Consider the following 15,586-nt stretch of genomic DNA (forward strand, 5'->3'; position numbering starts at 1 on the left):
CATACATTACAAACACATCATAATAATAGAGAGATATATAAGACATACAATGTCATCAAGAAAAATAATACTTCTATCATCCCCCCCCCAAAAAAAATAATAATAATTTTTGAATTCTACCCTGAAAAGAATTAAAAATATATGAATAATAGCTAAAATATAATTAATATTAAAGATCTCAGATAAAGGTACACATACATGTAAAGGAACTGAAATTTAAAGAGGCATGGACACACTTTGCATTGCCATTTATTTTTTTTAATCTAAATTTTATATTAATTGGAAAAAAATAGCTTCAGTAGAATGATTTGAAGTTCAACTTTAAAAACATGAAAATTCTTATACATGAATTACAATTTTTAAATATCTACACCTAGGTTTGCATATATGGGCATGTGTTTTGTTATTAATACATTTACATTTTTTCAATTTGATAACATTACATGCATCACTGAACACTAACAGTTAATACTTGTGCATTGGTTTTGTTTTGTTCTTGAAATATTATTTTTAAATTTTATTCATAACATATCATTATTTAACATGAATTACTTGTCAATTAAAGAATTTCTCACATTTAAAAACACGTATAGGCTATGCCTGCTTTTCCAAAACATTTATGTAATTGTTACATAATAAAATCTGTTCAAATCAAATGAAAACTGTGACCATGCCCCTTTAAATAAATCATGAAATTTAGATAAATAACATTATTGTGTTCTTTAATGGTCCGAAATAAATTGATCGTATCAGACCTGATTTTTTGGGAAAAAAATTGAAGAGCTCAATTTCTATCCAATTTTTAAAATGTCTTTTAAAATAACAGTTCTTTACACCTTAATTCCATAAAGTTGATACATATAAATACATTTATCTAAAATAAAACATCTTATTTTTATTAGTACCATAATATTATATAAAACCTTTTATAAATTCCATGTCAATTAAATAAATGTTTGTCATAATTGAAAATGGTACATGAACACATATATCACATTCAAAAGCTTTGTACGATTTGAATTAAATTAATGATATATTGCCTATATTTTTCCCCTTCATCTCCAAACTTTGAAAAAAAAAAATTGGTTGCCAAAGATCAAACAAACATGAGTCCGTCCATTGCTGTATGACACGTGTCTGCGGTTTAGGCCATGTCCTCTTTCACTAAAATCTCCACTTCCTGGGGGAGAGGCTTGTTAGTTTCCAGGGCCTGAGACTGCTGGGCTGAACTGTAAGAATAAAACACACTACAGCCTGATTCTACTGAAACTTCACTGACATTTATGCCATATAATACAAGAAATCAATGGCATTTTTAATTGCTCATTTATTTTGATTTAGCACTTAAAAAAAATTAAGTCATAAATTAATGTTAATATATTTTCTATTTATTAAGTTGTTTAAATATTAAACATATTAACATACTACAATACTCTACTATTATTAAAGATAAGCAGGGCATAAATCTTAAAAAATACTAAAAACATAATAAAATCATATAATTTTTTTATTTATTGCCTGAAGTAAAATAAAGATAATAAATATTTTTTTTAAACAAGTATTCTTATAAACCTTATCCCTACCCTAACATTTTATCCCTGGAGTAAAAAATCATCACTTCAGGAGAAACAGAAAAAAAGTTTGTTAGATACACATAAACATGCAATTTAAAATCTTGAGTTCAGTATTTGTAATACACACCCTAAAATACCAATTCTAGCAAACCAGTGGATTTCATTTACAGAGCAATAACTGTAGTTTACCCAGCTCAAAAAATAGTACATGCAATTTTTTAAAAATCAAATTACTACCCCTAAATTTTTTTGTAGGTAGTAATTTTTTTTGCAATGAGACGTAGTATATGTTTGTGTGTGTTTCCCATTTACCATGATACCTTGCATTCAAGCCTTGTTTATGTGACTAACTCTTCTGAAATCAGCAGCAAAAGAAACAAAATGACTATTTCTGACTGAACAAGACTGTTGCAATACATTAGAGCAAAGGAATATGAAGGGTGTACAAGTATCAGTAAATAGAGAAACTTTGATTACTCATGAGAAATTGCATCTTGTTGAATGCTATACATGAAACTGTTTCATAATTATCTAAAGGCATCCAGGCTTGTTTTATCTTGCTTCAATTTAATGAAAGAACTAATTTGGAGTAATGATTTTCTTCTAGAATCATATCTGTATGCATTAATAAATAAAAATCCTATTGACAGAGATAGAATTTTTCAAATTGCTGACCATTTAAAACTGGTATACCCTAAAATCTTGAAAATAAGCCACGGCTTATTATAAGTTTTGGTAAGAAAGTGGGGGCTTATTTTCAAGACCGGCTTATTTTCAAATTGCGGCTTATTATCAATGCAAAAAAACTGGTAAGAGAAGAGAATCATTGAATAAAGTGTAATCGATAGAATAAGAACTACTTGTTCGATCTAAAATTAAATAGTCATAAATATAATAAAATAAAATAATTACAATAATACTTTGTTCAGTATCTTGCGTGTAGAAAAAAATACTTTAAAAGTGGACAGAATGACTTTCGCTCGTCAAAGTTTTCTCTCGTCAATTTTGTATTCATTGGCGATTCCCGGTGTACGTTCTTTATGGTCTTAGGTGTAATCAATCGTCTACTTTATATTTTGAGAATGCTGATCCCGAAAAGATAATTTCATTGTATACAGCATATAAATTTACATGAAATATAAACTTGTTTTAAAGAAGTAAAAATAATATATAAGATATCTGCTTGCACTTGAATCACTTGATAAATTAATCAAACACATATTTACACAACTTGATTACATGTATACGGTACATTGAAATGTAATTACTACCAAGCCCTTCCGATCAGCATGTTTCTTGCCTCGGGCAGTATTACCTGACAGTTAAATGCTTTACAAACAATAACTTCTTTTATCCATTTACTTATTTAATTATAAAAACGTTAAACACATCGTTAGCTTGTATAGGTCTAGATGAGATAATTATTGTACTGACAATTTCATGAAAAAAAAATCACAGTGCTGGTTCCGCAATTAATTTTTTTAGCCAGCGTAACATGATTACTGGTTTAAAAAAAAACTTTAAAAAGTACCCTTTATTAGTAATTTTACATAAGTTCATTAGTAGCTACAGACGTAGTTCGTACTATGTTGTCGATACTCGTACTCGTTCGTACTATGTCGTATGCAGAAATTAGTAAAGGTTAAATTATGAATTAAAGAAAGATAACTTTTTTTTTATTTGTCAGAGTTTTTACTCAAATTTTTAAGACGAGGAAATCGTCAAACGTTTAACATCTTTCCTAAATGGCATTATCATGACCGGCTTATTTTCAAAACTGGCTTATTTTCGAGTAATTTTTAATGCAAGAAATAGGTGGCTTATTTTCAAAACCGGCTTATTATTAAATCCGTCTTATTTTCAAGATTTTAGGGTATATATATATATGTATTTCTAAAACTAACAAAAGATCTTGTAGGTGTATTACCCAGCATGCACTTTGTGAGTTTACAATCAAGCCTGGATTATCCCCCTTTGTCTGGTTTGTTGTTCAGCAGAGACGCTGAAAGAACAAAACAAACCAAACATTGCAGAGAGCCAGATGATTACTTTATATCAGATTAATAAGTGTCCTAGTTTAAATATCCATATAATTAGAAAGATTATTAAGTGTCGCTAATCAATTCTCTGTATCTAATGTATATATGCACTGTGTTTATTATTTTAGAACATATGGATTACAACTATTTAGTTCTCTGGACACATGAGAATTCATTTTATAAGGTAAGTCAATAAGTCATCAGAAAGACAAGACATGTACAAGATCTAGATTTAGACAATCACATGGGGTTTTCATTTACTGAATAATATTTATTACAAAATCTTATTAATTATTTAGTCCACAGAAGCTACTACATGAATACCAAGTGGTAAATATCTGCCAAAACAAATTACTGTGTTCAAGAATACATGCACTGTTATATCAAGAATTAATGCAAGTTATAAAAGAATTGTAAACACAAAAGACTAAGAAGATGAAAAAAAACCTAGAGTACAATTAATATGTTATATCCATGAACTTACAAAGTTTGAACATACATGTTATTTTATTTCCCTAACTGCTGACATCAATATTATTTTGTAAAAACCAAACCTACCAGGTAATTTTTCCCCTATATCCAGGTATTCATTTTGTTGAAAAATATATAAGACCCCCCCCCCCCAAGAAAGAAAAATAATCTAAAGTTGGAATCAAATTTACTCTTCTAAGAATACAAATCAAAACATCAAAATATGTTCCAGCAACTTTGTAAATTCACGTACATCTACAGCTGATATGATAAACAGAGAGAGAGAGAGAGAGAGAGCACTACATGCAGACCTGCATGTCAATATAAGCTATAAATAGCCCACTAATCAGACCACGGTACTATAAATAGCCCACTAATCAGATCGCGGTGCTTACCTGTATAACCACTGTTGACAAACGGTAGCTAACATCAGGAACGCCACACAGCACTCAAATATCACCTTCATCTGCAGGTTCTGTTGGCAAAAATAAAAGTATAGTGAATCAATGTAAGATTTTATACAGTAGATTTACTGCTCATTTGGGTTTTCTGTAGGTCCCAGCTAACAGCCAAATTGACCACTTCAATTAATGCAAACGCTGCTTTGAAATATAAATTCATATTTATTTATTAAAATGAATGTAACTAAGATTTATAGAGTTTTGTCATAAATTTTCAACCCAAAGCCTGTTACAATTGATCTCTAATCCTTTACTTGGAAATACAGATAAAATAATTAGGTTACTATACCTGTAATAATATCACAACTACGATCATATTCAATGGGACTCTGAAGAAATTCATGATGGTGGATCGAGCTGAAAATAAAATAAAATATTCCTTCCAATCTCATTCTGATAAATTGGTCAGTTTGAATTAAAACTGGTTTTTTATCATGTAGATAAGGTATTCCTTACGAATGTTAATAAATAGTTGTACATCATGTACTACATGTATAACAAGAGGCCCATGGGCCACATCTCTCACCTGAGAAGCTTTGACCATTCTGTTCTTTACCAGATTTCCCCCTTGTAATACATTAGGAATGCCACACATCATAATTAAGACATTTTGAAATCAACTACCCCAGGATCCTTCCATGTGCAAATAAGTTTCAGCTTTTCTGGCCCAGTGGTTCTTGAGAAGAAGATTTTCAAAGATTTTTCCTATATATTTTTATGTAAAAATCAACCCTTCCCCTGGGGGTCATGATTTGAACAATTTAAAACACATTACCCAAGAATGCTTAACTGTTCAACTTTTCAGCCCAGTGGTTTTTTTTTCAAAGATTTTTGAATATATTTCTATGTAAAACTTTGATTACCAATTGTGGCCCCACCTCCATGATTTAATTTAGAATCCAAAACAAATATTGCCCTTGAAATAAAAAATTTTTCTTATATATTTTATGTTTTGTCCCAAAGAGATTTTTCATAAACATAAAAAACTAAAGAATGCTTACATAAAACTTTTCTGCCCATGAGAAGAAGATTTTCAAAGATTTTTCCTATATATTTCTATGTAAAACTTTGATTCCCCATTGTGGAACCCTGGGGGTCATGATTTTTACAATTTGAAAAACATTACCAGGATGCTTCCACATAAGTTTAATATCTTGAGAAGAAGATTTTCAAAGATTTTTCCTATATGTTTCTATATAAAACTTTGATTCCCCATTGTGGCCCCGCCCTTCCCCCGGGGGTCATGATTTGAACAATTTAATATCTGCACTACCCTAGGATGCTTTCACATAAGTTTCAGATTTTCTGGCCCAGTGGTTCTTGAGAAGAAGATTTTTTAAACCCCACCCTATTTTTGTCTCATCTCATTCTGATTAACTGGTCATTTTAAAATAAAACTGGTTTTAAATAATTTAGAAGATATATTATTTACTGTATTCCTTATAAATGTTAATAATCAGTTGTACATGTATAAATATGGGAAGATATGAATTTTATTCATGACTGTACAACCGTCGGTACATTAATAAGCATGTGTTTAGTAAAATCCAACAAGTTACTTGGACAATTAATTAAATGATAAAGTACTTACTAGGTATATAGTGTTAGTAAGTGATACATTACTTACTATCATCTGGGACATATTTTCCTCTCATCTGCCCTAGAGACGGCCAGAATATACCCACACAACACTCAAATATCAGGAACCCCGAGAAAACGATTATCTGATTCTAAAAACAAACAAATCAAAGGATCACAAAACTATACAAATTTCTCACATATAATCTATCTGGTAAATTGTTCATCATTAACACTACGAATCATATCTAAAAAAAAATTCTTTCTTTTTGCAGCTGCATAAATTTATAGTGGAAATCAGTTTTACTTCAGAAGAAACTACAGTAACTGTGCACTAAGACTTCTACAAGTGATAATAAACCGTCATTTTCATGTTTCTTAGTGTAAATAAGACTTACCCCTTTGAATAAAATAGGTGTGGTGAGTGAGACTGCTGCAGTGAATAAAACAACTCTACAATGGAAAGGAAAATTCATTATTGACGTCTACGTTAAACAATTCGTCATTTCAAGATATAATTTAAAAGTAAGGTACTTGCATCAAATAAAGAATCTACATTTTATGCAGTCTAGAATAAAATAAATATGTGGTAAAACTTTCACTGTCGTTATTACCTACCTCATAAATGACTCCACACTGGTATATTTAGATAAAAGTTTGAAGATGGATGAGCCTATCATTATAGAGACCTGTAATTCAATACATTTATTATAAAAAGTTGTCCGGATCTACATGTACATACATGTAGCAATTCAAATTCATGATTATTCATTTGATTATACATATTATATACTGCTGAGCTTTGATTTTTATTCTCCATGCTGAAGAGCTTTAAATATCTATGTACATGTAATTCATTAACTGATACATGTTTATATGTATACTTGAACCATATGCAGCATTAAAATAGCAATTATCTTCAAATCTTGGTTGAAGAATTTAATGCAAGGGAAGGTGTATTCTGAATCTACCCACCATAAATGCAGCAAAGATGTGACCATGAGGGATGGATTCGTGCTTCTCTGTTGAGCCTGGTTTGGTGTCCGGAGTCAAGGCAGGTGTCCACTCCAACACAAAGATGTACATGGAGCCCTCAAATAGGGACTGAATCAGCCCCAGACATAAGATTTTAGTATCTATAAAACAAACAGGGGACAATTACAGTTCCCTTGTTTTAACTGTACACAGATTTTGTTTTCAGTACACACACTTAAGTCTACCAGGATAATCAAAATATAGAGTCAAATTTTACTATCTCAAACTTGATAGGACTGCATGAGGAAAAACTATGAGAGATCAGTATGACTTTGAGATATCTGTATGACTGGGACATCAAAATTACCAAATCAAATTGACATATCCATGGTTTTCGAGATATTAGTGTTCAGGAGCTCATATAATTTCTGCTGCATAAAATTACAGTTATCACTATTAATGTAAAAAACCCATTACTGTAACAGTATTATTACCATTACGAATGGCTACAAGAGCATTTGTGAAGTTCTGTTTCCAGCTACCAGACTTGTCTCCAAAGTTCTCGCCCCACGTAAACACAATAATGATTGTCATAATGGTCAGGACGGTCAGAGCCACATCAAAGGGAGCCCTGTAAATAGAAAATATAGGTTCAGAACTTACGAATTCATTCATTCTATAATTAAGATCACAGTAAATAAGGCACATGCATAAACACTTTGTACATGCATAAAATCTTACATTACATATATTACATGAAACAGGATCCAAACTTTGAAATTTGGGATGTGTATGTGGTAGTAACTATTGTCAATTTTTCCAAACAAACAATTATAATTAATTGAAATCTTTCTTTTGATATGGGTTGTCTTAATCTAAACTCTGCCTACACAAATCCGAATCTGTCGGCAAAAGTCTGGGCTACCAATCCAGCTAGGATGGCCACCAGGGAATTCCCCAAAACAGCATTGCTAAAAATATTTCCTAGGGATTCCTGGTCAAATCCTCTCTACAAATACAACACCAAAAATCAAATATTCTCATTAGAAACACAATTAAGATACAACCATTATAGCACTACTCAATTACACATAGCGTTAGGGGTTTAATTCCTAGCAGCTAGTACTCAAAATAGCATTGGTTTGGTTCATAGCACTTAGTCTAATGGAAATAATAAACATATGGTTTAAAGAAGTACTCAACATAACATTCATATGGTTTATAACTTAGACATGTTAGAGTAGTCAAAATAACATGGACCAGGTATTAAGGATAATGTATATATGGTTTATGGCTGTACTCAAAATTACATTGATGGGGTATTAGCAGTACTCAAAATAGCATTGGTATGGTTTATAGCACAACAAAAAAAACATAGATATGATTTATAGCAGCTAGTACACTAATTAACATCATGTTTTAAGCGGTAATAAAATATTGTTATTTTTATAGCAGTACTCAAAATCACACTGATACGGGCTTATAGGGCAGTTAAAGCAGTACTCAAAATAACAATAATTTGGTCTGTAACATCTGTTGTGGAATTCTAACTTGATAAGTATAGATATGGATTTTATACACAAACATGTTTTCATCTGACACCATCATGTTATCTAGATTGTCTGCTATCTGATCACTACTGTCTCATACATGTAAGATGAATTGATTTTTTTCATCTATTATTTAATCTAATTTCATGAAAAGAAATGGATATTTCTTTACATGAATGTATAGAAATTAAATTGATAATTTGACTTTTCACACATGCTCAGTCTTTTTTCTTGTAATTTCTTTCAAAGGGAAATTGATAATGTATATGTCCTGTGAAGGACAACTTTATCTTATTTTAAAAATACAAAAGTATAATAAAGTATTTCTCCTAAGAAATGTGATCAGCTGTCTTTTTAAAGAAATAAATTAGATTTTCCTTTTTAGTAACATTTTTATCATGTTTATGTAAAATCCATCCAAAATGGAATGAAATGGCTTCTCATAAAAGATATGGGTATAAACACTCATTTTGATCAGATGGTAAAAATCTTGAATCCACACACCTTGTGATGTTCGTACACCATCCAGGACTCGAAGGCACTGTACAGGATGGAGGTAGCGATGCCTCCCAGAAGTCGACCCAACATCAAGATGTAAAAGTTGTTAAAGTGCTGAAAAATTCACAGAACATTTCACCTGATATTGTGTCAATCATAAGACATTCAGGGAGGAAAAATTGAGGAAGCTCTATCCATGTGCAAAATTGCTGAACTTTACCCCATGATTATTTTTAAACAAATAAATTCACATTTACTGTTCTACATCATGAAAAGTATTTGCAAATATATAAACAACACATAAGCTCTAGTAAAGAGCCCAAGATGAGGCTTATTATTCATGTCAAATTAATAACAATTTCTAGTCTTTGTTACCTTGGTAATGCATGCTCCACCATACAGAAATCCATAGAGAATGCAGTTTGCTCTTCTTCCACTAAAATAGATAAATTAAAGCTTTTAAATAAACATTAGCTTTAAATCAAGACAGTTGTTTGTAAACTGTGATGATGAATTGTTTTAATTTTCCTTAACAAGTCTTGAATGAGATATCTTTATCTAGACCTATAGCATTTTAGTGTAACTATAAGAATAACAATAAATCTTACTATCGATCAGCGAAAGACCCAACGACTGTCCCAAAGATCATACTGGACCCAAACCCCGCCACGAAGAGGACCTCGATCTGATGTGTAGACATGCCGTAACTGTCATAGAGGGCGTAGACGTGGGGGCCCTGTAGCCAGTCTCCCGCTAGAATCCACAAATAGTTCACATATCAATTAATATGTATAAAATGTAACAATGTAGGTAAATCATAATTATCATTGGAATTTTTCATATGAAGATCAACATACCATAATTACTTTCACCATTACATGTACAGTGGACCTTCAGATATCCGGACCCCAGATATCCGGATGCTTCAGTATCCGGACGCTTTTTCATTGGGACGGAATTTTTCAATGTTATATTTTTTTGTTTAACTGGTGATTCAGGTATCCGGACGCTTCACATATCCGGACAAATTGACTGGGAACCTAAGCGTCCGGATAAATGAGGCTCCACTGTACATAAGTAAAAGCGTACTACATTATTCTTATTTTTGAAATGAAATTAAATCAACTGTCAAAATAAAGGTCAGGGTCAAAAAAATTTTGAGTCAGACATGATTATACTTTTTGTAAATTTGTATTTGTTACTGAATTTGATGAAAATTCATGAATTGAACAATATTAATATAATGTTATCTCAATTCAATGCCCTTAATCCAACCTTATCTTAATATCCACTTTTAATCTTTATCAATATGTGTATCTAAAATCTAAATCCTAGCCAATTAACATGTTTACGAAAGTGTCCCCTAGGATATGTGAACTTAATTGTTTTTTTAATATTAACTATTTAATAATATTTTCCCAACTGTTTTGAAGATGCCTATGCAAAGTTCTTTCAAAGAGATCAAAAAGTCTGGTTTTTAAAACAAGGCAAAACACTTAAATTTTACATCCAACATCCAACAATTATTTAGGCTCTGTATAGTGTTAGTCAGTATACAGAAATGCAGTGCAATGATTTTCCCTCTATTATCATGATTATAATAAAGGTTACATGACTCTGTCAATGGGTTACATATCAGTACATCTACAGGTACATACATTAGACAAGTTATAAGTGGACCATTTCCTGAATTTTTGATTGACTAGGATCTGTCACAGTCCACTGTATGACAAGACACTTGAGTTATCAATTACCACTTACTCCAAGGTTGTATTAAACAGAAGTGTCTAAACATGTCTTCTAAACATATCTATTCATTACAGGTGCATTATCAGGATTGAATCAACATGATCAATGAGCTTGCAATGCTTGTACCAATACTATAATATCATGTGTATATTGCACACACTTTTTTCCTCGGAGTCAGAAAATTGTTCAAAAATAGTGGTGCACTTAATACATAGGAACAAATTCGACCCCCCTTTTTTAAGGTCACTTTCTCAGTGCTGCAGACCATTTTCTTGAATTGATTACTCTTTGTAACATTATTTACATCAAAGTTTACTACTAATACTCTAATTTCAGAGATTCATATACATCAGTCCTACCAGTTGTAAACTGTTGGGAATCATATTTTTTTTGATTGACAGACTCTATCGCAGTCTTGTGTGTGGATGTTTTGTGCATTTATGAATTTTCTTTTTGCATGAAATACTTTATGTGCTAGTAGCATATAAATAGCTGACCACTCTTAGATTTAGTTACATGTACATCTTTAAAGAAGCTAAAAGCAGGTGACACATGTGTTTCTTGGAACACTCTAGTTATATTATAATGCTTGAAGCATCAACAAGTCAGTGTATTCAATGAAAACTGAATGGAGTGTTGCACTACCATTGCCAAAACTGGACTTGAATACCTTTCAGACAAAATTAATTAACCATACAAATTTATTCATGTCCTTAAAATACAAATTCAATTAAATATGGATTCATACATTGTACTTTCAGTGATTTGACAAGTATCATTGACAATCAAGAAAACATGATAATGCTAGTATTCACTGTGCAAATGTCTCTCTTTATCATTTTTCCTCATATTAGAAATGATAAATATGCATCAAATTAATAATTTCTTTCTAATCTCATGTCCATTATATTCCAATATTATCAATCAGAAGGTTCAAATTGCAGTCAAAAATTTATATGAACTTTTAGGCTTTCCACATGTTCAAGAGTTCGTCATGTAGCTGTTAAGTGTACATGTACTAGGTAATTTTTAGATAATTAAAATAGTTTTAAAACATTGACACATGTCTCAAATATCAACAGGATGGTCAAAACTTGATGATTTGAGAGAAGCCAGCTGATATCTTTCAGTCTATCCCAAAAGCACCAGTCCATCGTACAAAACAAGTGAAAATCTGATTGGTCCGATGCATTATCTAGGAAAATCGGTCTGTTTGTCCGAGGTTCGTTTTGGTTGGGTTTGAAATTTTGTATTTCTATTTCATTATATAGAGTAGACACTTAATCTAATACCATAACAGATTTTTAAAAACGTATTGTTGATTGTGATTAAAACTGTATTTAAAATATTTCGATGGGACACTACCAGGAAAGAAAAAGAAACATTTCAGTTAATCTCTTAATGTAATATCTGTTTAGTGATTCATATGCTATGAAAAAACATCGTTATGATCATTATATAAAAAAGTTTTGGACCGGTGAAAATTCGTTTGGTCCTGTGAAATTGTGTTAACTGTCTGTCCGAATGTCCTGTGGTGATTTTTCTTTTTCGCGAAGACTGATCTTTACATGGCAGAATAAATGAATGCCTAAAATAACAATTCTGTATTGTAATACCCGGTAGTCAGAAGATGCAGGCAATTAATATTTATTTTTCCCATCCATACTGTTTGTGTCAACTATATTTTAAATAATCATATGTTTTAGTCTATTTCTGTAATATGAATAAAATCATTTTTATTACTACTGTATTCAACTGTAGTGCATTCTTGTTCCATATAACAACAGTTTTCCATCTGTGTACCTTGAAATTCAGTCTACACCTGTACACTGTCATAAAATGTTGCCACAGAACATGCAGAACCAACAAAGGAGTGAATAAAAGTCTAGATGCAAATTCTTCACGCAGAACTTTGCTGAAACATGCAATGCCACTCCTAGGTTGTTAAGAAAACCAATACATAACCATGGTAACAGCTGTTAGTTTTTAAATAAATTTTGATTTTGCCATGCAATTTCCCTGATATCCTATCATAAATCATAAAATATGGAAAATATATAGACATTGCACAAATGACTGTTTAGTAAAAAGTTAGGCATAATACATTAATGTAAATCGCAAGCATTCATGTGACTAAGCAACAGTGTATGTGTAAACTTAGCTGCAATAATATACTATGTAGCCCTCTCCTTTATATTTTTTTGGGGGGGGGGGGGGGGGGGGGCTTGGTTCATGGAATAGTTCCTGCTATGCGGGGAATTATAGGTAAAGAATGGGGATAATGCACAGTCAAACCTTAATTGAATCCACTGTGATCAGAGAAAAAAAAAACATCCAGTTATCAACAGTTTAATTCTTGAAGATAAAAGGGGTTGGTAGTTTTCAAAAATTTGTGAATACAAGATCCCAAAGTCACAGGAGTGTTGATAAAAAAAATCTGCGCTTCTGTATGCAGGGCTAGCATTCATGGTTACTGTTGAAATGTCATCTTAAACTTTTCTGTTATATGGTACTACAAATTGATTCATATCAGGATTCAGGAAGGTAAAATGTGTTGACAGATCTGGACTTATTCCCTGAGGTTAATTACATAATACATCACAGAAAATGGGGGACGGTGTGTCTCCCTTCAAGTATTCAATTGTCTTTCATGTGTAACAGAATTACACGGTCTACTACTAATTCACTGAATCTGTTTTTCATCATGGAAATGAAAGCAAGATCATTTGCATGGCCCCCTCTCCCTTTTTTGCATTTGGTATTAAATCATGGTATTGATACAATTTTTAAAATGTTTTCGGATGTTGCTAGACAAGTTTTAGTACCATGTAACTTCAAGAGGTTTTTACAACTGAATTGCATCGATCAAGACGATGATAAGCTTGACATATGTATAGAACCATGAACATGCTAAATCCTCACGGTCAAAGAGAACTCATTAGAGTACTCTGACATCCTGTTTATAGGTCTATAATACGTGGCACCCTGCTCTATGTATATTCAGCAATCATATTATATATGTTCCACGCCTTAATAACAATTGTAAAGACTTGTCTGGTCAATTTAATATATCATTTATAATGGCTAACAGTGTGCACTCACCCATGGCAAGCAGATATACAACCAGATAGACACGTTGGAAATTTTTGAAAGCGGCATCGCTGATGGTTGTTAGAGCAGTTCTGGTGTAAATAAACAACACAGCACACAACACGCTGAGGATGGCGAACCCCGAGATGAAGATATTCATGTTTTGTCGTTTGTTTGGGTTGTTTACGGTAGTCAATATCGTGTCATGTTGGAGCAGGGGAAAACAAAACGGAAGAGCTCGAATCACGGGAAGTAACTCGCTCAATTATCAAGGGCAAATAACTCGTGCACTAACATCTTGCATTGGTTAAATAAATATTTCATTTCGATTTAAAAAATATTTTCCAGTACGTTAAATAAATCAATAATAAAATAGTTCATTTCCTGACTCTAATATATCATAAACTATTTCTTTTTTCGCTATAAAACACATCCATCTAGAACGTTTTGACAGATACGTGTAAAGAAGTCACAATAAGGAAGGATTTTACACAATGTTACATTACTTCCTATTTTGCATAATTTGCCCACAGGCGCTCACAGTTTAATTTCATTGGCGTCGGAAGCAAATTAAAATTGGGGGGGGGGGGGTTCTAATTGTAAAAAAAATCATCCTTTCAAAAAACCTGACAAGCCAAAAAAAAACAAACAAACAAACAAACAAAAAAAGTATAAGATAAGATTTATTAATACCAATTTGGGGCCCATCAGGGCATACAAGTAATAAGAAAAATATACAAGAAGAAATTCAAAATTGATGGTAGCAACTAACAAAAGATAAATGATGACACAGCAGTTGGGGATTACAACATATATAATCAACATACTGTAAATATAAAGCTTTTTTTTTTTTAACTAAAGTATAAACATTATTTCTCTTTTGTATTTATTTGTTTCTTTGTTTAACATTGCATAATTTGCTATTTCTTATTTTAAAGATATTGATTAAAAAATTACCCAGCTTGATAAGAAAAATGTCATTTTCATTAGACATAATCCATAAAAATTTTATATATTTGGGAAAAAAGCCCCCCCCCCCCCCCCCCCCGGTTCCGACGCCTATGAATTTAATAAAATTATCGACGAATAAGTCTATATAGATAAACTTTATATCTTAAATGAAGGGATGGACATATCGCTTGTCATTTATATAGTTTATTTATTTTATTATGTATTTAAACAATATTTTAGTATTTATTCAGATCATGAATAGATTAAATTAATTTAGTTTATTAAATAAGATGGGGCGCGCCTGTAATTTTTTTTTTTTTTTTTTTTTTTTTTTTTGCATTGTAATTATAACTGAAAAAAGTGCCCGCGGTCTATACATGTACATACAGATATGGTTTTTCCATATTAAAATGTCAATTAAGATTGTTTTCTTTATTATAAATCTTTAAATTTAATAATTCTGCGTCATGCAATATGTTCATGTGATACATTTTTGGATATAAACATGATAAAAGCGTAAAGTTATAATTAAGGCAGAAAGTATACCCCCCTTTTTTCACATTCTGATTTTTTAAATATATGTTTTCTATGTTTCAAATTGATTGATATTCGTGAAAAACAGAGCACTGTATTAAAACATGTAAATTCAT

The 15,586-nt window shown here is 31.4% G+C and overlaps 1 protein-coding gene across 2 annotated transcripts; it reads right to left on the minus strand.

Moving 5' to 3' along the window:
• Positions 1 to 883: 883 nt before the first annotated feature.
• LOC134257676 (molybdate-anion transporter-like) lies at positions 884 to 14,232 on the minus strand. Of its 2 annotated transcripts, XM_062740267.1 has the most exons (14): positions 13,998 to 14,232; positions 9,755 to 9,899; positions 9,522 to 9,582; positions 9,153 to 9,260; positions 7,989 to 8,107; positions 7,593 to 7,729; positions 7,099 to 7,259; positions 6,742 to 6,812; positions 6,522 to 6,576; positions 6,173 to 6,275; positions 4,835 to 4,902; positions 4,480 to 4,559; positions 3,502 to 3,576; positions 884 to 1,229 (listed from the first exon to the last, which is right to left on the minus strand). In XM_062740267.1, exons 1-13 carry the CDS (start codon positions 14,143 to 14,145, stop codon positions 3,528 to 3,530), a joined length of 1,305 nt encoding a protein of 434 aa, XP_062596251.1. In that variant the 5' UTR covers positions 14,146 to 14,232; the 3' UTR covers positions 884 to 1,229; positions 3,502 to 3,527. The 2 variants fall into 2 exon arrangements, with proteins under 2 accessions (XP_062596251.1, XP_062596250.1); XM_062740266.1 differs by lacking the exon at positions 3,502 to 3,576 and having other exon boundaries at positions 889 to 1,229.
• Positions 14,233 to 15,586: the final 1,354 nt, after the last annotated feature.

This window comes from Saccostrea cucullata, unplaced genomic scaffold (genome assembly GCF_032062105.1).
Source record: "Saccostrea cucullata isolate Sc308-1 unplaced genomic scaffold, CSIRO_AGI_Scuc_v1 ctg850, whole genome shotgun sequence".
Classification (NCBI taxonomy): domain Eukaryota; kingdom Metazoa; phylum Mollusca; class Bivalvia; order Ostreida; family Ostreidae; genus Saccostrea; species Saccostrea cuccullata.

Coding starts and splice junctions, on each gene's coding strand:
- LOC134257676 (XM_062740266.1), bottom strand. CDS start 14,145: ATGAATATCTTCATCTCGGGGTTCGCCATCCTCAGCGTGTTGTGTGCT. Junction 9,583..9,754: donor GGGTCTTTCGCTGATCGATA/GTAAGATTTATT, acceptor TATCTATTTTAG/TGGAAGAAGAGCAAACTGCA. Junction 7,260..7,592: donor TCTTGTAGCCATTCGTAATG/GTAATAATACTG, acceptor TTTGTTTTATAG/ATACTAAAATCTTATGTCTG.